Raw genomic sequence first — 25,777 nt, 5'->3', positions numbered from 1 at the left:
GATTCTGTCACCCAGGCTGGAGTGCAGTGGCACGATCTCAGCTCACTGCAACCTCTGCCTCCCTAATTCAGCCATTCTCCTGCCTCAGCCTCCCGAGTAATGGGTTCCTACTCTCTGTAAGTTTCTATGGTTCAATTAAGACATTTTCCAGAAGGTCCTGGAACTTACCTCCTGTGTCCTCCGGAAGGACCTCATAACCTTTGGGCCATAAAGCAATGGGAGGAAAGAGGTTTCTAGTCTAACCAGGAAGCCAGTGTAGAAAAATCTGGCTCTCTTTACATCTTCCTATCTTATCTCTACTTACCTACTAGCTTTCTTAACAGCTGCTACTAGAAAGACAGTGCCTTATCAAGGGGTTGCAAGGTGACAAACCATTGGAAACCCATAAAGAGACAGCAGGTGAGACAAGAGGCCTTTAACTAGCGGGTGGGGGAAGGTCTATAACCTTTCCCATCTCAATTTCCTCCTCAAAAAATAAGAGACATTGATTAGGGGGCCTCAAATTCTTTGCTTATATTGGGAAAAATATCAAAAGATGGCTCTTCTAATAAATCCGTTTTGCTAATTCTAATATGCATCTTTTATGCCATTTTTAATGCAAAATTGAGAATTGTCTCGCAATTGAGATGTACTTTGAATGTGCTGTTTCTCCCTTGTTCCTCTCTCATTGTGGTCATTAATCTAACATGTTTTAGATAGAATCCATGCTGCACTGTAATCAAGGACACTTGCAGTATTTTATGTTGGGGACACAGCCTTTCCCTCCCTGTTGAGGGTTTAGCTTTTTTCTCTTCTCTTTGTTGTCTGAGGAGAGAGGAGAAGAAAGCCCCACAGGAGAATTCTTGAGAGATTAGCAATTTGAGGAGGACAATTACCCTCCCAGGCGGTTTGTTAGCCCAGGTAAGGCTTGAGAACATCACCTGGGGCTGCTGGGAGAGAGGAGGAGGGAGAGGAGAAGGGGACAGGACCCAGATATGGGCTGGGTCTCACTGGGAGAGAGCTCTGTTGGCCTAGAAGAGGAAGGCCCCTGGGAATCTTGGATGTTAGAAAACAGACAGAAGAAATTTTAACGAAGTCAAGGTGATGTTTCCGGCAGCTGGGAATTGAAATGAGCAGCTTCCAGCTCGGGGCAGCACCCTAAGTGTTACCCAGAAAAGCAGACCTGCTCTGCAGGAGCTGATTGTGGGGAAGAGGAAGGCCCGGGAGCAGAGCTTGTAAAGGTTATTGCTGAGTTTAAAATGAGGAAACTGAAGCCAGTATAAAAAAATTAAATGCCAATTTATTCAGCTCCCAGGCGAGGTTCTCTGGTCCAGGGAAAGGGGGCTAGAGAAGTCACGCTGACTTCCTGGGGTGGGGGGGGGAGGTGGGGGTTATAGCTAGAGACACCAGCAACAGCTGGGTGCTCTGATTGGGTCCAGGGGAGCGGGATTGAGACAGGGTTGGAGGGCTATTGGTTGGAGGGTTTTTGGGTGGGTTTTCCGGTGTGAGAGCCGGCTGGTGTTGCATTAGCTGGAGCCTTCCAGGGGAGCCATGTGGCAGAGCTGGGTGCTGAGTACAGAGGTGGGTGTGTCTGGCCTCCCGGCAAGGCAACTGGCCTTACAGAGCTCATTCTTCTCCCCCTTTTCATCACTCCAACATCTCTGGGAGGTGGAAACATGATTTGAAAGCCGCAGCCCTTCTCCCAGGTAAGGCCTCCATGAGGCCATGTGGGAAACATTTTTCCAGGTCCTGGCAACAGAAGTAATGCCTAAGAACAGCAAATGGGTTATATCTTATAAACACTGGTCTTGTTTCCTTGTTTGCTTTGGCTGCTAGGAGGCTTAGAGCCACAACTCAAGTTGATCTCTTGGTCAACTTGTCCCTCTAGTGGAAGGCTCTATGGTATTCCTCAATTTTATGTTCTCAGTCTACCCTGCCTTTGTTTCCCTGCTCTACCATTATTTTTCCATTCATGTGGTCTTCCTACCCACTTCTTTCTTTGCTGTCATATTGTATAAGGTTGTGAAAATTGCATCAAATTCTTTGGAGCAAGGCAAACAAACTGCTCAAGCTACCACAGCCTTGGAGGGGGCACAGCTGCTCCACTCCACCTGGGGAGCGAGTGGTGGCTCCTTTCATGGGGCTGACACTTCCCCTTCCTGGAACTGCCGGGACCAGCTCTTTGCTGTGCTGGACCTCGTGGTTTCCCTGTACTGACCCCTCCGTCCCATCAAAACCACCAGCAAGGTGGCTTCGAATGCCATGAAAAAATGTGTTTGTTCAATTACATCCACTGCAATGGGTGTTGGTTATCCATCTGCTGTGAGTTACTGTCAGATGCATGGGCACACACATACACTCACACACACACATGCACACACATAGGAGCTCCCACACATGTGCCCCCTGCACCACACACATGCAACCACATGTGCACACATGCATGGAGTGTACCCCCCACACACAAACATGTGCCCCAGCAGATGTGCACACACACACCCATGCCCACTCACACATGTGCACACTCATGTACCCATACCTATGCGCACACACACCTGCCCACCCTTGAGCACTTTCACACACACACACACACACACACACACACACACACACACACACACAGGCACTGGCTCCTGAGCCTGATGCTATGACGAGGAAGAAGGAAATATAGATGGAATCTGTCCCACTCAAGGAACGAGCTGAGTGCCAGTGATGGCTTCATGGAGGCCATCCATTGTGGTTTCCCTCCTCACTGGTCAGGCATAAGGGACCCCATTGTGGCCATGCCACCCTTTAGCTTTGGCGACACCAGTGGCACTTTTGTCCTTTGGTTTGGCTGTGTTGTGGGCTTGTCATTGCCCTGTATGTGTTTAAAACTCTTCCTTTGTTCCAGTTTCCTTGGAGTTAGAGTATTTGTTGTGGTTTTCAACACTACCTGCCAAGCTCTCAACCACGGCTGACTTGGTATTTATTGATGAGGTGAGCAGTGGATTTGGGCCTCTGCCTTAAACTCTTTGTGAACCAGCTCTCTGGGACAGAGCGGCATGGCCAGGGCTTCAGGGCCCCCAGGGCCATACCTGCCACTAAGCTCACTTTGGGACGACAGCAGGCTCTTCAACCAACATGGGCAACAGATCCTTCCCCTACCTCCTTTGTTTTGTGTTTTTTTTAAATAGAGACGGAGTCTCGCTATGTTGCCCAGGCTGGAGTACAGTGGCTATTCACAGGCGCGATCCCACTACTGATCAGCACAGGAGTTTTGACCTGCTCCGTTTCTGACTTGGGCTGGTTCACCCCTCCTTAGGCAACCTAGTGGTCCCCTGCTTCTAGGAGGTCACCATATTGATGCCGAACTTAGTGTGGACACCCGATCGGCATAGCACACTAAAGCCCTGAACTCCTGGGCTCAAGCGATCCTCCCACCTCAGCCTCCCGAGTAGCTGGGACTACAGGCACGCGTCACCACGCCCAGCTCACCTCCTTCATTAAGGCTTTCCTTCTGGGTGATGGATGGGTGTCCCCTGGGCTGCTCAACTTGGCCCACTTTGCTTGCAGTCCAGAGCCACAGCCACCATCCTCACTGTAGGAATAATAGGCTGGCAGAGACAGCATCTCCATGACTGGAGCGTGGGCGGCTTGGGCTACTGCTCTGCCCAGAGGCCCTACAAGGGCGCTGCTGGGCTCTTGTGTGTCTTCCCGCCAATCCTGGGGCACAGTGAGGCGTGAAGGCACAGCACCGTTGGTCACCAGTGCCCCCTGCCTCCTGTTGCTCACTCTGTCTTCCTCTTCTGCCCCAGTGTGGTTTCACTGACTTGAATGACCCTTGCTTCTGGCCGAAGGTGAGAAAAGGAGGTGGGTAGAGCATGTCAGGCTGGGAGGAGAAGGCAGGTTGACTGGGCTGTCAGTCAGAGGGCGGAGGACCGTGAGAAGGTGCCAGAAGTGCACAGGGGCTGACTTCAGGGGAGGTGACCACATCATAGCCCAACCCAACCTCCGGCTTCGCTAAGAGAAAGGGGGCTGAAGCAATCACTGCCCTGGGATAAGAAGCAGGACCAGGACCGTGGGCCTAGGTACAGGCACTGCTGTGGAGCTTGATCTTCACTTGGAGCATGCTGGGGTTGCCACTGAAGGGTTTATTTCACAGGACAACATTGGATTTGTCTTGTGATTTTTAGGGATCTCTCCAGCTGCCATGCCCAGTGGCCTTGTCTTTATTCCCCTTAGGCTCCTTAGCCCCATGGCCACACCCTGACCAGAGCAACTTCCAGGACTATGGCCTGACATGCCAGTCTGCACTCAGCTCGGGGTCCCAGCCCTCCCTACCCTGTGACGGCGGCCACACAGCTGGTGATGGGGCCACCTCCCAATTACCTGGTACCTCTTACAACCATTTTCCAGCCCCGATATCACATCCATGATGCTCTGTTTTCCCGCCTTCCAGACCCCTGGAATCACCTGGCACTGTTTTCTTCACCCTAACCCATGGGGCTGAGTGCAGCTGCCAAAGACCCCAGAGTCGAGCAGGCGTGGGCCCCTCTTATTTGTGGCCAGCCCACGCTGCTGCTGGGCTCGTGTTAGTCCTTTTACGTATCTTAGGTCAGGGCCCTGTCCTACTCTCTCCAGGGCTAAATGCCCTCGGTGTGCAGTTTAAGATTTCATTTAGGTGGAGATGACCCGTGAGTAGTTGAAGGATGGACAGGAAGCAGGCACTGGGTGGAGGGGGCTGGGGTTGGTGGGAGTAGCTGGAGCCCACGGGAGGGGCAGGGAGGGAGAGTGGGGCTGCAGCAGAGCCTGGAATGCACTCACTATCCCCAGAGACCCCCTTCCCCCTGGGTTCCCTGTCTTACGTAGTGGCATCCATGCCTGGTGGCAATGACTCCAATCAGACCAGGGGGTCATTCTGGGCTCCTTGGCCTCCTTTGTCCCCTTCCCCTGATATCCATTCAGCCCCAGCTCATGTTTCTGACTGTACTTCTTATCTCTGAACTCTCCTCCTTCCCCACCGCCGCTGGCTCTGCTTCATCCCTAGAGTGCTTGTGCCTGGAGGTGGAGCAAACAGACCAGTGTTCCTTATGCAGATGTTCTTGATGTTGTGTAAGCCTCAGAATCCCCTGGAAGGCTGGTTAAAACACACATTGCTGGGGCCCACTCTGCAGCCTCAGATTTTGCAGTTCTAGCAAGTTCTTAGCTGATGCTGATGCTGGTGGTTTGGGGCCTGCTCTTTGAGAAGCAGTGGTCTCGTGCATGGACTGACTGGTGGCAACTATGCTGATACTTGAGGTATGATCTGGTCCACTCGGATGGAAGTGGTTCAGGGGTCCATGCAACAATTAAAATGCCCTTAGATCCACCTGTTTTTTTCCCCCAGAAGAAGGTCTCTCTCCGTTGCCCAGACTGGAGTGCAATGGTACGATTTTGGCTAGCTGCAACCTCTGCCTCCCGGGTTCAAGCAATTCTCCTGCCTCAGCCTCCCAAGTAGCTGGGATTACAGGCTACCACCACTACGCCTGACTAATTTTTGTGCTTTTAGTAGAGACGAGGTTTCACCATGTTGGCAAGGCACTGGTCTCGAACTCCTGGCCTCAGGTGATCCGCCTGCCTCAGCCTGGCAAAGTGCCGGGATTGCAGGCCTGAGCCACCGCACCTGCCCCAATCCATCTGCTTTTTGTGGCATCCTTATTCTACTGGACTTCCAGGCAATTCCAGTCAACTGTAACCCTGCAACTGTTCTCACACGACTCAGTAAAACCCACCCCACTGTCCCCGCTGCCCCTATTGTTCAGGAACTGCACAGTTGTTTGCTAGGTTTGAGGTCCACTTGCTCATGTCTGCCCCGTGACTCATTTCAGCCTTCCCAGATTGGCCTGCATAGTGGTGGTATCTCTGGCTTCCTATTCATCCCTCCCTCTATGTTCTTTCCAAGTCATGGGTGAAAGTGTTGAAGGGGAATGTCCTTTACGTAGACATTGACCACTGTCAGCCCCCTTTGAACCACAAGACTTCCTCTAAAGGCACTGAGCCCCAGTCTCTTAACTCAACAAAAAGACCAACAAATGCCACCCTTCTAAAACAACTTGAATTGAACATGAATAATTATGAAATGAATTGAATTGGCTGCAGCCTAAGCTCATGGGTGCCCTGGCTTGGAGATGGCCTTTTTAAGAGTCTCCCATGTCTCTTACATACCAGAGCTTCATGCCTGGGATTTAGAGGGGGGCAGTCATGCTGTCAAGCATTTAGAGGTGCCCAGCATAGTTCTTTATGCAGGAAGGATGATGACCAGGTTTTATATCTTGATAAGAGTTGCTTTTGGGTACCCTCCAGTTTCCTTGTCCTCATTCTTTGCTACCCAAGCAAACTATTGATATATAATTTTGTCCCTCAAGCAGACTAATTCTGGAGCCAAAGTATACACCCTATTGGAAATGGATGAATTGGCCCCCTGGTTTACCAATTAGTGTTTGGTGAGTACAATTTGTGTACCTGGGTTTCCTGGAACCTGATCACCCTGGGCTGAACCAGCTCTGAAAGGCTGAGGCTCAGTGATGCTGCCCTGCCGGAAACGCTGCCCCTGGCTCTTGCTTTGTTTACTTTGTCCTTGAGCCTGTAGCCAGAGATTCTCTGCTCAGTTACAATAACCCCTTGGAGAGTCAGCACACTGTACTTTACCAACCTCAAGTGGCTTAACAGAAGAGAGTTGCAAAATAACTTCAGGAGGATGCGGACTGTTGGCGAAGCTGAATGGCTCTTGGGATCTGTGGTGGGGGAGAGAGAGAGAAATGAGGGTAGCACAGGGGCCCGGGGGCAGGGGTCACAGCTTCAGTCTCCTTTTATTTCCCCCTTGGCTGTAAGCCTCCCCTAAACTGCTAGTTGCCTTTGTGATTCTCACCAGGTCAGTGTAGATCTAGCGTTGCCGTTAAAAATATTCTCCCTTCACTCTTTTGGGGATAGGCCACTTACCACCTTTTGCAGAGTTGTGTCAAAAACTCTGCTCTCATCCTGATGATCTCAGAGCCAGTTTTCCTTCTCTTCACATTCCTTCGAATGGTTCTGAATAGCAAGATGTCCTTTGGTTGAGGGGACTCAAACCCACCATTTGAATGGAAACAGAGTCTTTTGGTGGGAAGGGGAAAGATTCAGCATCTTTTGGAAAATTACCAGGCTATGGGGTCAGACTTCGATTTAAGCTCTGGCTCTGCCAGTTTCTGGGTGTGTGACTTTGAGTAAGTTACTTAACCTCTCTGAGCCTTAGATTTCTCATACCAGGAGCAGTTAGTGAGTTAATATGATGCCCTATGCAAATCCTCTTCCCGACCACAGCTGCTCTATGCCATCACCTTGTCCATTTCGTCCATAATTCTTACCACAATCTGAAACCCTTCTTCCTACTGATTGATTTCTTGTCTGTTGTCTGTGTTACCTCCCTGTGAGGGCAGGGAGCATGTCCATCTGGCATCAGGCTGCAGCCCCCATTCCCTAGAACAGTGTCTGGTACATTAGAGGCATCAGCGTGTGTTTGCTGAATGAACAGATGAATGAACAGCATTATCCTTCAGCAAATGCAGAATTCACTTGAACCATCTGTACAAAGGGGCCTGGTCCTCCTCTTCCAGATCTGCCCATGCTCACCTTTTCAATTCAGCCTGCAGATATATCTATATTTTTCTTTTTGAGATGGAGTCTCACTCTGTTGCCCAGGCTGGAGTGTAGTGGCGTGATCTCAGCTCACTGCAACCCTTGTCTCTCGGGTTCAAGAGAGTCTTCTGCCTCAGCCTCCTGAGTAGCTGGGGCTACAGGCATGTGCCACCATGCCCAGCTAATTTTTAGTATTTTTAGTAGAGACAGGATTTGCCATACTGGCCAGGTGGGTCTCAAACACCTGACCTCAAGTGATCTGCCCACCTTGGCCTCCCAAAGTGCTGGGATTACGGGCATGAGCCACTGCGCCCAGCCTAGCTGCAGATATTTCTTGAGCATCTCTATTTGTGTGAAGCATTGTTCTAGGTTCTGAATATGCAACAATGGATAAAACAGACAAAAATCTCACCTTGTACAGCTTGCATTTTAGTGGGATCAGATAGGCAAAAGAATAAAGAAGTAAAATAGAAGGAGGCTGGATGGTGAGGGGTGCTGTGGGGAGAGGAGGGGAATGTTAGGGAGTGCTGGGGAGGGCCAGCCAGTAGGGCTGCATGGAGGAGATGCATATTAGAAAACCTCTGGATGAGGGAAGGAGTGAGTCTTCGGCCATTTGGGGAAAAAGTCTTCAGACAGAGGGAGCAGCAAGTGCAAAGGCCCTGGGGCTGGATGATGGTTAGAGTGGGAGACCGGGAGAGAGAGGCAGGGGTATCTCATGCGGGGCCTTATAAACCATGGGAGTGCTTTCAGCCTTACTCTGAGCAAGATGGGAGGCATGCAATGGGATCTCTGTGTGCCAGGAGTCCCTAGAGGGCTGTGTTTGTTGCTGGAAGATTCTGCAGTTGGATGGCATCCTGATGAACATGGAGCTCATCTGTCCTTCAGATGGGAGGCGGCGTTTTCTGTGAGTGCTGTTCTAGATGTGGTCTCAGCTCTGTGTGTCATTTCCTCTCTCTGGACCGCATTGTCCCCAGCTGGAGGCTGAATGGTGAAGGAGAACTGGCTCATCACCAGCCCCGCTGAACCACAGGCTTCTTTCCAGGGACCCCTGGACAGCAGGGCTGAGCTGCTCACAACACCCACCTCCAAAACCAATGCCTACCCAGCGTCTGCTCTTTTTCTGTCTGGGGCACTGGGATTATGGAGGTGCAGCAGGAGACAATGGGACTCTGGTCCTCAAAGCACAGCAGGGAGGTGTGGGGCGGTGGGGGGTGACCCGGAGTGAGTGAAGGAGGGTAGGAAGGCGTGCCCTTATAACTGTTTGGGAAGACTAGCTCTCTGAGCAACAAAAATGAGCAACATTATAAATATCAGACATTCAATGTCAAAAGACTGTTACAAGGGCAACAATGACCGACAATTGTGTGTGCTACTCAGTGAGGGCAAGATTAGAGTTTGGGGTCATACTGACACCTGAAGTGGAGCGCTGGTCACACAGATTACGGGACGCAGAGGCTGGAAGCCAAACAACAGCTACCCGAAGGCGCTACAGCCCCGACCCTTCCTGCAAGGCTCCTGTTCTTCTCTCCCCTTCGTCTGTCTGTCAGGTCACAGGGCTCCTGGCTCAGAAATCAGAGACCCCTCAGAGGTGGGAGGTGGGAGGAGCCCTGGGCTGCCTCCCTGCTCTCCATCTGCCTCTGGCTTCCCAGGGCACTGGTCTGTGAGGAGAAAGAATCTTTTGAAGGAGAACAGCGGGATATTCTGGGGAATCTGCTTGGGACCCCAGCTCAGCTTCAGGCAGGGGTATATGCCTGGCAGCCCCAGGGTCCCTGCTGGCTCTCTCAGTGTCTAATGAAGGGAGGACTTGGCCACCCACGGGGAGTACTCAGCTCTGTCAGCAGATGGCCCTAAGGGGAGGGGCCTGGAAGGGGAAACCCTCATCATAGTCAGGACCCTTCCACTGGCCTGTTTTACGTTTTGGGGCTTCCCCATGAATTCTAATTTAGGAAAGGATTCTGCAGCTTTAAAAAATGCCACATATGGCCGGGTGTGGTGGCTCATGTCTGTAATCCCAGCACTTTGGGAGGCTGAGGCAGGCGGATCATGAGGCCAAGAAATCAAGACCATCCTAGCTAACATGGGGAAACCCTGTCTCTACTAAAAATTACAAAAATTAGCTGGGCATGGTGGTGCACACCTGTAGTTCCAGCTACTCGGGAGGCTGAGGCAGGGGAATCGCTGGAACCTGAGAGGTGGAGGTTGCAGTGAGCCAAGATAGTGCCCCTGCACTCTAGCCTGGTGACAGAGTCTCACTCTGTCAAAAAAAAAAAAAAAAAAAGTTACATATGACCCCTGTAGGGAGCTCTTCCCCATGAAGACCAGGCCTCCAGTGCTGGGATTTAGGGGCTTGGCCCTACCTCCTGGAGTATACTGTGGGGTGCCGCTGGCTTGAAATTGCCTGGGGAAGGTGCTTTGCAAATGGGGCCTGGGTGCCAAGTCTCCGAGCTTTACTGGGCTTCTCTTGCTCTCTGTTGCTCTTTATGGTAGTTTTGGGGTGAATAAAATGGAACTTTGTGGTTGTGTCTTCCATGCCGTGCTGTTTAAGCAGATGCTTCTAGCCAGTAGGCGGGGGAAGATGAGGGTCCTCTGGGAGGGGCTGCTGGAGGGGGTTTTCCCCCTAAACCCTCCTCTTCATCCAAGAAAGACCTCTCTAAATGGTGTCTTGTGAGCCACAAAATGGCCTTGGGACAAAATGGGGCACCTGACGGTGAAGCCCGAGGGCCAACAGGGTGTTCGAAGGTGGCCCTCAGCCCTATTGTCTTCTGTCCACATGCCTAGGACTGCCACATCCGTCCTGTTCCTCTGACATCACGCATTTCCCGCCTGGGATGCCCACCTGGGCTGGCTTTGAAATGACAGCTAGGCTTCGCCACTTCCTTCTTCCCGGTATCTACTGAACAGAAAGCTCACAAGCCCTTGTTGTCTTAGGACCTTTGCTGCTAAGCACCATGGACAAAGGGTGCGGCCACCAAACAACAAAAACAGGGAAGTTTGGCAGTTCCAAACATCACACACAATTCTCAAGAAGGATGTTCCTGCACGGCTGGGGGAATCTCTCCTGTCCCTCATCCAATCTTCTAGCTCTGAGAGACAGCCTCTGCCATCCTATTTAGATGCTTTTCTTCATGTTCTCATAGCGGCTTGTACTAATACTTGCTACCCTCTGTGAAATTGTCACCAGGCAGTCTGCTTTTGTCTAAGAAGGACACTTTTCCCCCTTCTTGCTCACAGATATTTAGTAATCTTACCATCATTTTTCCCTGCTGTGCTTACGGCAGGCAGTGCTGACTGGTGGACACCCTGAGGATCCCAGACCCAGCTGCATAATCATTCTCAGCCCAACACCCCAGGAAGCAAGGGATCATAATCCCCTTCTAAGAGGAACTCAGCATGTGTCTGGTCTTGGGCATTCCCTGGTAGATGAGTAACCCTGTTCTCTCGTCACCCAGGGCTTATCAGCTACTGAGCTGACAGTGGCAGCATGAACCACAGTGAGCCTATTCTGTGTGCCTGTTCTCCTCAAGGGGAGAAGAGGCACCTGGAAGCAGTAAGAAGAGTTGTGGGATTCAAAAGAAAATCTAGGAATGAATGTAACTTTCATCTGGATGAAGCCAAAGGCAGACCTCCAGCCCTACATTCTGACTGGTGGCTGACACAGGCCATGGGTTCATGGTACCTTTCTAGAATACAGCACAGACGACTGATGAACAGTGCATGGCAAAGAAGCCAAGTGTCATTTGATGGCCTCAGCATCCCAGCTGAGGAACAGGCCACAGCTCATCCAGGTTAGGAAACAGAGGCAAGTCCTGGAAAGCTGTCTGCTTTTAACCAAGAGTTACTGGCCATCAAGAGTGTCTTGGTTCAAAAATCAATGTCAGGCAACCTTCTCAGTAGAGTGGTGGCGGTAGGGAGTGGATTACCAGAGTCTGGTGATGACTTCTGAGGGTTACAAAGAGCGAAGTGATATTTACCTAGTAAGTCCCAGGAGGGGGATTGTGTGCAAGGTAGGTGGAGGTTAGGGGCAGGTTTTGTGGGTTTGCCAAGCTCATACAATGTGCATGTCAAGGACAAGAAATCAAAACTGTGTGAAATGGCTGGAGGTGGTTTAGTGTGAGGCCATGTGTTTCTCAGCTCCTCTTGTGGAATTCGCGTGAGACCCAGAAGACTGTGGCCAAAGCTATTACGGACCTATGGTCTCCACGGAACCTTCCCTCATGCCTTCTGCTCTCCGGTCACATCCTCGCTCATGTCTCCTTGTTCTTCCAAGGTGAGGTTACGCGCACTGCACAGGGGCCCATGAGAGAATGTCCTGCCGGGAAAAACCATCCCAAAGAGATGCTTTCCCCTTTGGCACCGTGTCCTGTATTTGCTGAGCAGCCCATATCCTGCTCTGCCCCAAACCTCGGGGCAGACTTCCCACAGGTTAACTTGAACTCTGCAGGATGAAAATCAAGCCTGTATTCAGGAAACACTTGAGAGCCTTCGATGTTCACAAGTATTTCCTGAATATAGGCTTGATTTTCATCTTCCCACAGGTTAACTTGAACTCTGCAGGGTGAAAATCAAGCCTGTATTCAGGAAACACTTGAGAGCCTTCGAGGTTCACCTAGAAGGAAGTTGGAAATGGTTCACTTATGTCACTGCATTTGCAGTTGGACAACAGCCAGATTGTTCATATGACAATCGATCAAACACACCTAAGTTTCTCCCACAGATTAGACATCGACTGTTACCGAAAGCCCTCACTTCCTTTATATTGATTTATAGCAGTAGAAATATACCACCCTAGAGGGCACACCTCCTTTTAGATAGGTACCTATAAATGTCTAGGATCTTCTAATCAATTGAGAAGAACCCAGCAAAATGGGGATCTCCACGGTCATCCTTGAAATATGTCTTTTATGGGGACAAGTTCTACCTACAGGTATTATGTTTAATTATTATATTCATTAATTTCACTCCTGCAGACCCAATCATGGCAAATGTTATCTACTACTTTCCATTTCAAGGGAAGTTTTATATCAAAGAGTGGGTAGTCCTTTGCTGATAATTGTAATTGTTTGCAGGTGTTCGGGAGGAATGGCTCTTTTTTGCTTTGTTTCTGGATGAGAAATATAAATGGTTGTAGTTAGAAAAAGCCAGTCATTCTGTCAGTGTTTTCAGTAAGTCATTCAACTAAAGGAATGATTGATTGGTCTTAGAAAAATCCCTAAAATTCAGGAAAGGTGGATGTGTACTGTTAAGAGGCTCTCAGACTTTGCAGCAATTGGCTAAACACACAATTTGTACACAATGAAAACGGGCAGAAAAGATTCCCACTGTAAATGCCCTTTATGTGGCTTCTTTCTACAAGTGTGTCTGGGCTTGATGGCTAATATTTGCCGAGCAAAATCAGGTCAAATGATTGAGCACAGACAAGATCATTAAGATTCCAAGTTTGTCTTGGAATTCCAAGTTTGTGTGTCATGCACAGCTTTAAACAAACACTTGAAACCCAGTCACTCAAGCATAGCTGTAGGTTCTTAGAGTGTCAGATGATAGATGTGAGAGTCATCGGCAAAGCACTCTGATTGCTGCATCTCAATGGCACTTTGCAGAGATACGAAGGGAACAAGTGATTCTCAGTTTGCCTATTTGTCTCTCTGTCTCTCTCTGCCTGGTCTCTCTATTTTTCTTTCTCACCTGCCATGTAGTTATTGTTATGTTTTCTCTTCTCTCACTCTCTCTGTTTCTGTCTGTCTCTCTGTGTTTCTCTCGTTCTCCCATCTTTTGGCAGATATCACCTTTTCTCCTTCCTTCTCCCTCTGTTTCTGTCTCTGCCTTTCTCTCCCTGCCCTGCTCACTGTATCTTCCTGTCTCTTTCATCTATCAGGCAGTTATTACCTTTCCTCCCTCCCTCCTCCCCGTCTCTGCTTCTCTCTCTGTCTCTCTTTATCTATTGAGCAGCTAGTGTCCCCTTTCTCTCTCTCTCTCTGTCTCTGTCTCTCTCTCTCTCTCTCTCTCTGTCTGTCTCTGTCTCTCTCTTCAGCTACTGGGCAGCGATTATCATCTTCCCTCCCTACTTCTGTCTCTTTCTCCCTCTGTTTCTACTTTCTTTCTACCTTCCTTCTCTCCCTTTTTGTTTCTCTCCCTCCCTTTATTCATTTCTTTCTTCCTTCTTCTCTTTTATCTTTCCTACTGCCATTTTTTTTCTTTTGTGTCACCTTTTGCTAGATTCATGAATTTCAGGAGACAGGGTAAAAATCACCTAATTTTCAGATAACTTCCGGAACTCTCATTCTCCCATTGGGCTCAGTGGGAAAAGCTATGAAGATTCAGATTCATTTGGGAGGTTGTCTTCATGAAAGCAGCACCCCCAGACCCAGCTCTCACATCCGGGTGGTAGGGAGCAGGCCCACGCCCTCTGACCAGCATGTGCACACAGTGTGTGCATGGTGTGGAGGGGCTGGAGGCCACCGGGCCCAGGACCTCGGGGGAGTGGAGACTGAGCATCCTCATCCTGCCTTCATCAGAAGCATCTGAAACTGGGAGGCCACATCCTCAGCCCCAGCTCTCATCAGTACCAAGTTCACCCTCCAGATTGGCTCTGAATTGTGACATGGAATTCACATCAGCCACTATAGACCGGAGGTGAATTGCCCTGTCTTTATTGACAAAGGAACAACAGGCAGCAGTGCCCTTTGGTTGAGGTAATTTGTAGTTTGCCCATGATGTTATGTGTGTGCATATGGACACGCATGCACACATGTGTGTCTGTATTTGCCACTCAGAGGTGGGAATTAATGCTCTCTGAAGTGGACCTGTATTCTCTTATTTAAATCTGCTAACATCCCTGAGGTTAGGAACAATTATTTCCACATTTCAGATGGGGAAACTGAGGCTCAGAACGGTTATTGGCTTGTCCAAAGACGGCACTGGTGAATGGCTGGGTTAGGGCTTGAATCTGGATGAAAGTTCACCAGCATTCAAATGGCAGCTCTGGCCACTGGCCCTTGCTGCTCCTTGCAAGGAGCTGAGGTGTTGAACTGAACCATGGCATCTAACTCAGTGTTTGGAGCCTGGCCACAGAGCTTTGCACTGGAAGTACCGAGGTGGCAGGCACCTGTCAGCTCTGGTCTTCATGAGAACTCTTGAGAAAAACTCAGTTTGCCCAGGTTTGTGCTGTGGTACCCACTGCTGGCCCCAGAAATGCCCCTGCTCTGCCACTTGCCCACATGGAGACTCTGAGAGCCTCAGTTTACTCATTTATATGGGGGTTATGTTCCAACCCATGCAGTGCCTGTCTGGCAGGTGGACAGAGCCTCAGAGCTATTTAGTGTTACTACTCTAGACATTTTCCTAATGTTTTATCCAAATGCGGCTTCTTAAATGTAATCTGAGCTCTTGGATTGGATCCTGGAACAGAAAAGGAAAAACTGGTGAAATCCAAATAAAGCCTGGAGTAAACTTAGTAGGAAGGTACCAGTGTTTGTTTGTTTCTATGAGAAGCACTTGAACCCAGGAGGTAAAGGTTGCAGTGAGCTGAGATTGTGCCACTGCACTCCAGCCTGGGTGACAGAGTGACACTCTGTCCCAAAAATAAATAAATTAATAAATTAAATCATTTTCCAGAAATGTGCCAATTCTTACTCCTACCAGTAAAAAACATGAGTAGCAATTTCTGCACTTTCACCAGCTCTGAAGTTACTGTTCAAAAGTCTTGGCTGAACTGCTGGATGGAAAAATGGCATATGGTCAGTTAAATTTGCATTTCTTAGCTTATAGTGAGAGTGAACATTTTTAAGCCATTTGCACTCCTTTACTTTGAATCATCTGTTTATGTCCTTTGTCCAAATTTTGTTAAAGTTGGTGTCTTCTTTATTGATTACATAAACTCTGTGTTTTGTGTACTGATACTTTAGCATTATATTGATGACACATATTTTCCGAGTTTGTGGTTTGCCTTTTGATTTTGATTTTCTTCTGCACACATATTTTATATTTTTGTGTAATTAAATGTACTGCTGATTTTCTTTGTGATTTCTTCTATTGATTTTTTTTTTTTTTTTGAGATGGAGTCTTGCTCTGTTGCCCAGAGCAAGCGGCACGATCTTGACTCACTGCAACATCTGCCTCCTGGGTTCAAGTGATTCCCCTGCCTCAGCCTCCTGAGTATCTGGGACTACAGGTGCCCGCCACCATGCCTGGCTAATTTTTGTGTTTTTAGTAGAGACGGGATTTCACCATGTTGGCCAGGCTGGTCTTGAACCCCTGAGGTCAGGTGATCCACCTGCCTCAGCCTCCCAAAGTGCTGGGATTACAGGCATGAGCCACCACGCCTGGGTAGTTTCTTCTATTGATTTTTAAATCTAGAAATTTCTAACAGGAATCAGATAAAAATGTAACTATTCTTATTTTTGTGCATTTACAAAATAGTTATTTAGTTCTGAAAATTATTTTGCTTTCTGGTGTGAGGTAAATATCTGACTTAGGTTTTTTTCTAGATTTTAATTTTTATAGCTATAATTTACTTTATCTCACTTTATTTTACTAATTTTGAGCAAATAATTTTTTGAGTGCTGTTACATGGCAAACACAGTACTAAACATTTGACTTATGTTTTCTGAATTTTTCTTCACAATAACCTTATGAAGTAGCATAATCACCCTTTTACAAATGAGGAAATGAAGACCAGTGAGGTCGCCTGACTTACCTGTGTTCAGAGAAAAAATACAGGGCGGAGCTAGAACTTGAACGCTGGTCATCTGCTTCCCAAGTCCATGGGGAACACAGATTCTCCCATCCCCATTTCCATCTTCCTAACACCCTGCCCTGTTGATATTTTTTATTTTTCAAGAATTTATCAGTTATTTTTAGCCTATTTAACTGTCCTGAGGAACTGTAGAATTATTTTTTGAAAGAACTAGTCAAACAAAGAAAAACCCTTTGGTAAAAATTATATGAAACCTATGAATTAGTTTCGAACGATCAACATTTCTATGCTCAGTGTTTCCATCCGGAAACCTGGCTCTTCTCTGTCTGAGGAGGCGCTCAAGAAGTTTTGCATAGTTTGTAGTTTTATTCTTAGGAGGTTATTTCGAAGGAGCGGTTTATTTATAGTGTCTCTACTTCGTTAGCGCTAATTTTAACTTGGACCTTCGCCTCTGCCTGGCTCCCTTCTGTCCATCCTGCCTGGTATAGCTCAGTGATTGTCTGACTCGAGGGTCAATCAAATGTGACCTGCTGCTGGGCTCCTGAACATCCCTCCATTGGAGCCCTTAGTTTGCTATGCTCTGCTTGCTTATCTGTATGTTTGCTATGGCTACTAATTGCTTACCTGTGCATTTCACCCCCTAAAGCCTAATTCCAAAGGGCAGTGGAGGTGTCATATAATCTCAATGTTCTTTCTGCCTGGTGGAAGAGCATCTATTATAGCTGCAGCTCAGTATGTAGTTGTAAATGAATTCTCCCTTACCACCCTAATGACATTGCTGCTACTGTTCCCTTTACATATGTTGCAGAACAGCACTTTTCAAGCTTAGTGTGTTAGAATCATGGGAGTGCTTCTGAAAACACAGCATTGAGTGCCACCTCTAGAGTAAGCCTGGGTGAGGCTAAGACTTCACGTTTTCAACAAGTTTCCAGGTGCTGGATGATGCTGCATGGAACCCAGTTTGGAATCATTTCTCTAGAAGAACTCTTTTCTAATGTGACTGAGACAGGTAGTTGATTGGTTACTCAAAAAAGTTGTTTAAAATGGGAAATCAGAAAATATGATACAGACACTTTAGATGTTTTGTTTTAACTTAAACAATGTAATACATACACTGATTCCCTAATTTGTTGATGTAGGCCTCTCTCCCTGCAGGGATCTTCAGTAGTCCTGCAGTATTTTTCTGGCATAAACCACACCCATTATGCATCATCTATTATTTCTAATTTTGGTTTCTCTAAAGAGGAACCTGAAATTAAAAGCAATTGCAAAGCAAATAAAAGTGCAAAAGTTCTATTGTTTTATACACCTTTCTTCTACTTTTAAAAAAAATATATATATCTTTCTTCTACTGAATAAACTAAGTGGCTAAAAAAACATCAGGTGGGTAGGCCTGCAGGTGGGGTGCAGGCCTGATGCTTTTTAGCAACTTAATTTATTCAGTCTTTCCAAAGCATTCTGCCTTATATTTGTAGAAAGACATCTTTCTTTTTGCACCCATATTTCACTAATTTATTTCATATTTAGGTTAATGTCATGCCAGGTGCCACTGGCACAAATAGGTTTGGGATTCACATTTGACACTAGATCACCACACAATGCAGCTGATTGGAGTGGAACCTGCTAGGTGTGCGAAGTGTGCTTGGCTCACCCACACTCGTGCTCAGTGGGTTACAGAGGATGGAGGGCTTCAGTTGACCTGGCTGGGGTTTAACTGAAGGTTAGTGAAGAGAATTTCCTGCCTGCTGTTGCCTCTGGGGTACCTTTTATCCAGAGTTACCAGATACCTCAAATAAAAATACGGTACACCTACTGAAATGTGAATTTCAGATACAAAATATTTTTTTCTTTTCTTTTTTTTTTGTTTTTTTTTTTAACCCTCCCCAACCTCCCTACCCACCCCATCCCTCCCTTTCCCCCACAACAGACCCCAGTGTGTGATACTCCCCTCTGTGTTCGTGTGTTCTCATTGTTCAACACTCGCCTATGAGTGAGAACATATGGTGTTTGATTTTCTGTTCTTATGTCAGTTTGCTGAGAGTGATGGTTTCCAGATTCATCCATGTCCCTACAAAGGACACAAACTCATTGTTTTTTTTTTTATGGCTGCATAGTATTCCTTGCTGTATATGTGCCACATTTTCCTTGTCCAGTCTATCATCGATGGGCATTTGGGTTGGTTCCAGATCTTTACTATTGTAAACAGTGCTGCAATGAACATACGTGTGCATATGTCTTTATAATAAAATGATTTATAATCCTTTGGATATATACCCAGTAATGGGATTGCTGAGTCAAATGGAATTTCTATATCTAGGTCCTTGAGGAATTGCCACACTGTCTTCCACAATGGTTGAACTAATTTACACTCCCACCAACAGTGTAAAAGTGTTCCTATTTCTCTGCCACCTTGCATCATCTGTTGTCTCCAGATTTTTTAATGATCGGCATTCTAACTGGTGTGATATGGTATCTCAATATGGTTTTGATTTGCATTTCTGTAATGACCAGTGATGATGAGCATTTTTTCATATGTTTGTTGGCCTCATAAATGTCTTCTTTTGTAAAGTATCTGTTCATATCCTTTGCGCACTTTTGAATGGGTTGTTTGTTTTTTTCTTGTAAATCTGTTTTAGTTCTTTGTAGATTCTGGATATTAGCCCTTTGTCAGATGGGTAGATTGCAAAATATTTTCCCATTCTGTTGGTGGTCCGTTCACTCTAATGATTGTTTCTTTTGCTGTATAGAAGCTCTGGAGTTTAATTAGATTCCATTTGTCTATTTTGGCTTTTATTGCCAATGCTTTTGGTGTTTTATTCATGAAGTCCTTGCCTATGCCTATGTCCTGAATGGTTTTGCCTAGGTTTTCTTCTAGGGTTTTTATGGTGTTAGTTTGTAATTTTTTGTTTTTTAGTATAAATGTGTCCCATGCAATCTTTGGCACATACTTATATTTAAGAACTATTTCTTGTTTATCTGATGCTCAAATTTAACTGGACGTCCTATATTTTATATGATAATTCTACTTTCACCCCATTTTCTGTTGACACATGTTTACGTCTCTGTAAAATATCCACTCCTCTCTTTTTTATTTTTATTTTTTTGAGATGGAGTCTTGCTCTGTCACCCAGGCTGGTGTGCAATGGTGCAGTTTTGGTTCACTGCAACCTCCACCTCCCAGGTCCAAGAGATTCTCCTGCCTCAGCCTCCTGAGTAGCTGGGATGACAGGTGCGTGACACCACGCCCAGCTAATTTTTGTATTTTTAGTAGAGATGGGGTTTCACCATGTTGGTCAGGCTGGTCTCGAACTCCTGACCTTATGATCTGCCTGCCTCAGCCTCCCAAAGTGCTGGGATTACAGGCATGAGCCACCATGCCTGCCAAATATCCACTTCTCTCTGGGTAGTTCCTGCTCGGAGAGACCCGGTGAATTTCTGCCTCTGAGGTTTCCACTTCTCCTCTACCCTGGGCCCCTATTAGGCCAAACACAAATGATCACCTGATTGTGTCTGCCCAAGTGGCCTGTGAGCTCTGGAGGACGGAGACTTACTTTTTTGGACAAATTTCTTCTTTTCTCACTGACCTTTAATGCTTTGTGGTGCAGTCAGAGATTCTTCCATATTCACTGTTTGAATTAATTAACAAGTGACAAACCCAGTGAACTCCCAAACTAAAATGTGGTATTTAGTTTAATTAGGAAGGGTGTCAGATCTAACTCTTGTTTTCAGATGACCTCTCATTTGGCCTTTTTGCTTTGCAGGTTCAGCAACAGTAACAGTGATAGACACCACAGAAGCTGGTTTACAGGAGGCTCACATGATAACTGGTAATGCTGTATCTAAGCTCTGGGGCTGGGGAGTTGCGGTGCCTAAAGCCACCCCAAGGAATCAGGAGGGCCTGCTGCAGAAAATTCTGCTGGGCTTTGTTTAAAATAAATAAATAAATAAACACACACACACACACACACACACACACACACACACACACACACATACACACGAGACAGGGTCTTGTTCTGTTGCCCAGGATGGAGTGCAGTGGCCCCGACATGGCTCACCGTAGCCTCGACCTCCCAGGCTCAAGCCTTCCTCCTCCCTCAGCCTCTGGAGTAGCTGGGACCACAGGTCCACACCACTATGCCTGGCTATTTTATTTTAAGTCTTTGTAGAGACAAGGTCTCTCTATGTTGCCAGGCTGGTCTGCAACTCCTAGGCTCAAGTGATCCTCCTGCCTTGGCCTCCCAAAGTGCTGAGATTACACATGTGAGACACTGCATCCAGGCCCTGCTAGGTTTTAGACATAGGACAGGAAGAACCTCCTTTGGTGGGGTTGCCAGGGTTGGGCCCTTCAGCCCCTCCCTCCTTCCAGCTGACAGGCCCTGGGCCTCCATCCCCACCCCTGCCTATGCACACCTCCTGCCTTTGATCTTTGCCCCCAGTCTGCCCCACTGAGTGTCCAGGGGGGTTGTACCCAGTCACCAGGGCAGCAGAGGCACATGAGTACAGCAGCATCTAACTGAGGACTTTTGGATATATATAATCCCTTATTTTTCCTCTTCTTTTCTAGGATTTGCAACAGAAGAAAACTCTGTTCCAGTTAGTACTTCAAATGGTAACTGCCTCTACTCAGTATTTCTTCATCTTACTAGAGTCCTGTGTGGGTATGTGAGTGCCTGTTTGTGCAAAAGCATAGGCCATGAGTTGGGTCAAATGTTTCAAATGTAAAAAAATTATATAGCAGGAGGCAGAAGCATGAAATGATTAATAGCAATGGCCTGAGGACATGCCCTGCCCTGTCACTTGCAAGTCAGTTGACTAGCAAGTGGGTAACCTTCTTGAGCCTCAGTTTCTCCATGGGTTAGAGTTGAGAATTAGCTAAGATGGTATGTGTAAAGTTCTGGTGCAAGAACTGAGGTTTCCATGTTAGCAAATGCCCCAAATCATCTGCCATGATTAGGCTTTCAAAATTGGCACTTTGGGGCATGAGGGAGGGAGGGAGGAGAAGAGGTATCAGGAGTGCGGAAGTGTGAAGTGCAGGGTTATAGGCACCTTAGAAACAAGCCTAGCTCTCCCGGTGACACCTGGCAGGCTACTTTGTTTTCTGAAGGTAGCGCATCCAGAGTAATTCCCATCACAGTGCTGTGCTCATGTGGGGCACTTCCATTGGTGAGAGAAGGAGTTGCCATGGGCCGGACAGGTTCTTCACAATTGGAACGTGACTTGAGGGGTCAGGCCAGAAGCAAGGGGGACCTGAAATTGATGATGCCACACGGGCCCCCTCAAGACACAAGGTTGGCCAAACTCTACTGAAGAGTCAGGAAAGTTGAGCTTACGTTCAAACAGGAAAACATGCTGAGGAATCTGGGTGTCAGATGGTCAGGTCTTTTTGGGGTCTTTGCTCACAGTGTAGGGCAAGGGATAGAGAAGTGAAATCTCTGTATCTCCCTCTAGGTTTGGCCCTGAGGCTGGTGAATGGAGGTGACCGGTGTAAGGGCAGGGTGGAGGTCCGGTACCAGGATTCCTGGGGCACCGTGTGTGATGACTACTGGGACACCAATGATGCCAATGTGGTCTGCAGGCAGCTTGGCTGTGGCTGGGCTGTATCCGCCCCAGGAAATGCCCGGTTTGGCCAAGGCTCAGGGCCGATTGTCCTGGATGACATGCGCTGCTCAGGATATGAGTCCTACCTGTGGAGCTGCCCCCACAATGGCTGGCTCTCCCATAACTGTGGCCACAGTGAAGATGCTGGTGTCATCTGCTCAGGTGGGCCTCCAAGAGATAATGCAAATGTGTAGCACAGGGCAGAGAAATAATAGCAATTATACCTATTCCTCCCTAAGCCTCTGTTTCTCTAAAAGGCAAATGGAAATAATACTAATATCTTAGGCAAGTTATTTTACCTCTAAGTGCTTCAGGTTACATCTCTGTAAGCCAAGAGGAAAAACCCTTCCATCATGAGTTGCCACAAAGACCAAATGACATAATATAGGTGAAATGCTTAAAACAATGAGTGGTAGAAATTGTGCAATCAGTCATCATCATCAGTGATATTACTCTAGTACCTAATACTGTTGTGTGCTGACTGTGTGCCAGTTAGTAGGATAAGAACTTCATCTACATTTTCTCCTTTAATTCTCCCAATAACCTTAGGAGAGAGAGTGATTCTCGATAAATGATTATCTCTGTCATTTTATGGGAAAAAAAGGCATTTTCATCTCCCCTGGTTTTTGTCAACACATCACTTGACTTTTTTGAATTTATGTCCAAGTAATTGCTAATCTGCACTTTAAGCAATTTCATTCAGTTTGTTGAAAGCTAGCAAATTAATTCAAAACTCTCAAACTCAGCTCCTCAGGCCCATACATGCAAGCTAGATGGGCTAATTTTTTTCAAAGAAATAAGAAAAGCAGTGAGTCCCACATTTGTGCACAAGCTTAATTTGCTTTTCTACCATGATGAAGGGTTAATTGTATTTTAGTAAAATAACAAATTATCTTCAGCAGGAAATATACAGGAGCAAATGCATAAGTTATTACTAAGCATTTTATTAAACTTATTTTTAAGATATTGAGAACCTTTTTTTCCCCCATTTATTTATTTTATTGCATTTTAGGTTTTGGTGTACATGTGAAGAACGTGCAAAATTGTTGCATAGGTACACACGTGGCAGTGTGATTTGCTGCCTTCCTCCCCATCACCTACATCTGGCATTTCTCCCCTTGCTATCTCTCCCCAGCTCCCCCCCCCCCACCGTCCCTCCCCTATTTCCCCCCAACTGACCCCAGTGTGTAGTGCTCCCCTCCCTGTGTCCATGTGTTCTCATTGTTCAACACCCGCCTATGAGTGAGAACATGCGGTGTTTGATCTTCTGCTCTTCTGTCAGTTTGCTGAGAATGATGGTTTCCAGGTTCATCCATGTCCCTACAAAGGACCCAAACTCATCATTTTTGATGGCTGCATAATATTCCATGGTGTATATGTGCCACATTTTCCCTATCCAGTCTATCTCGATGGGCATTTGGGTTGGAGAACCTTTTTTTTTTAATCACCACATTTCCAGGGCTAGTTTTGCATTTTGCCTTGGATACGCTAAAGACTTATGAAATTGTTATCAATTTGGATTCCATTTCCAGAACAGACTATAGATCTGTTGATGGTGGCTTATGTGTAGCTGCCACAGCTCTACTTCATGGCTTACTGTATTGGTTCAAAGGTGGGTGTTTTGGTCAGGATTCCTGTGGGTGAAATACATGTGTCTGATTTTTCTTTTATTTCTTTTCAGCCGCTGAATCAGACCATCTCACAACACATAGTAAGTACATTGAAAAGAATATCCTGTATTAGTTTATAATTTTTGAATCCTATATAGTCATTTATATCTTAAGAATAAGTGCTGCTTTTCTGAGCTTTAATGAATGGCATAAGGACTCCATAAAACTATGATTTGTGTCCCTTCTTGAAATATAAAGGCAATAGAAACTTCTTTCAGTACAGCATGAATGGACCACATGGTTATACAGTTGTGTCTGTGTGTGTGTGTTTCAATTTTATTTTGTCTCACCCTTAAACTTCATGCATGTCAGAATCAACTAGAGTATTTGTTCAATAGGTCCTTGGAATTCCTCTTCCTCCCTCTAGAGACCCTTATTTGGAGGGCCTGAGGTGAGGCTCAAGGATCCTCAGTTTTACAAAATCACACAGGAGGATGGTTTGCAGACCACAGTTTGAGAAACCATCCTGCATGGCCCAATACTGATTAAACTTTGGTGTTTGCAGTGTAATTTTGGAAGCACTACTTTGGTCAGAAGTTACAAAGAAAGTGACAGAAGTGTGTGTGTGTGTGTGTGTGTGTGTGTGTGTGTGTCCTTTAAATCCTGCCTATTTTAATTTATTGTTATCAAGTGAATTTAAATTTTTAACATTTCCCAACAGTTCTTGGCTACATCCTAAGTTTGACTTGTTGATGTTAAAGACTTTTTCATGAGCAGATTGCTATCACTGAACTTTTAACATTGACCTCTCAAAATAGCCTTAACATCCTTGCCACCTCATCTGGAAAACCCCAGTCCTTCTAGGAGTCTTCTAAGCAGGAGAGCCCACAGCTTGGGAACATGTCCCCTGCCTTCAGGGATGACGCATCAACTGATCACACAGGCACAATGACGATTGTGAAAAGCACTGGAGCCAGAGTGCATGGCAGGAGAGGTGTGAGCAGCCCATCGGGAGAGAGACCCTGAGGAAGTTGCAGGGAGCTGAGGTCTGGAGCAGGTGCAGGAGTAGCCAGGCAGAGTGGGGAAGAAGAGTGTTTGCCTCTTACTCCCCGACTGTTGTCCGAAACTTGAAAGAAACAGACACAGACTTAGACTGACCGTAGCCACCATCCCCCAGAAGCCATCTGTTCTCCACCCTGCGCAGCTGCCGTAATGTGCTGCCTAGTCAGGGTGGTGCTCTGACGGGAGGTTCTCCCGAAGTCCCATTTCTCTGTGTTCTTGATACGTTTGCTGAAGCTCTAGGAAAAAAGACTTTTGATCAGTGAAGTTTGGAAAGTAGTGCTTGCCTTTGGTGGCAGGAAAATATTGGTCTTTGGGGATAAAGGGGTAAAGAGCGGGTGCGTGCACAGCTGCTGTCAGTTTCAGTTCTTACTTGCTTTTTAGGTCCTTGTCTAAATCTGGAGAGAGAGGGCAAGGGTAAGCCTGCAGACATGGTCAATGAGGAAATCTCTGGAGAGCTCATTCTTGGTCATGTCTCAAACTGACACATTGAGCAATGAACAATCAATCCATCACCACATCCACTTTGTGGCATCCTCCACTTCCTCTACACCACCCCCTCGGGCTGTCTCCATTCACTTGGGGACAGTGAGACTCCATGGCAAGGGCTCACATGAGGCTCCCATCTACAAAATCCTTAAACCGTGCTAAGACAGATGCAGACTATAGAGCAGGAAAGGCAGTGCCTGGGAGTGTGAGATAACCTGGGTGCTTGTGACAGATGAAGGGTAAGGGCTTACCACCTCCTTAAAGATGAAAACTGCGAGGATCGAAATGGTCTTATCTTGAATAGTGCTGCAAAGTCAATAGAAAAGCAATGCGGAGCTTTGGTCAAGGTTGCTGGGTGACTTCCCGTTGAAGACCCACCTTTGGTGGGCCATGGAAAGTAGGTTGGTGTGGACCACCTTCCTTGCATCAGCAAGAACCACAGGAGTGGTTGGTAGCAGACAGTGGTTTTGCAGGAGGGAGTACAGGGGAAGATGGTGGACAGGGATGTCACAGTCTCCGTGTCCTTACCTACTCTCCAAATGTGCCTCAGTTTCTCATCTATAAGTGCAGATGGCAGGGTTGGTGGGAAGTTTAAAAGAGATAACATATATAAAAACTGTACAATCTTCAGGGAACTATGAAGACACAGTAACACTTCACAGTAAGTCAAAATGAACGTTTGCTTAGGTTCTCTTCCCGTACTGCTCCTCCC

The 25,777-nt window shown here is 46.9% G+C and overlaps 1 protein-coding gene across 1 annotated transcript in view; it reads left to right on the top strand.

Annotated features, from left to right (window-relative positions):
* The first annotated feature begins 12,380 nt into the window (after positions 1 to 12,380).
* The window catches only part of LOC108282164 (deleted in malignant brain tumors 1 protein-like), a 64,487-nt gene continuing 51,090 nt past the window's right edge, over positions 12,381 to 25,777 (top strand). The window contains 4 exon segments of the mRNA XM_037727656.1: positions 12,381 to 12,538; positions 20,068 to 20,133; positions 21,758 to 22,069; positions 23,589 to 23,618. Of these exon segments, the coding sequence (XP_037583584.1) occupies positions 12,478 to 12,538; positions 20,068 to 20,133; positions 21,758 to 22,069; positions 23,589 to 23,618 (469 nt within the window). The 5' untranslated portion in view covers positions 12,381 to 12,477.

This window comes from Cebus imitator, unplaced genomic scaffold, assembly GCF_001604975.1.
Source record: "Cebus imitator isolate Cc_AM_T3 unplaced genomic scaffold, Cebus_imitator-1.0 Scaffold235, whole genome shotgun sequence".
Lineage (NCBI taxonomy): Eukaryota > Metazoa > Chordata > Mammalia > Primates > Cebidae > Cebus > Cebus imitator.
This window is presented reverse-complemented; position numbering and strand designations above follow the sequence as displayed.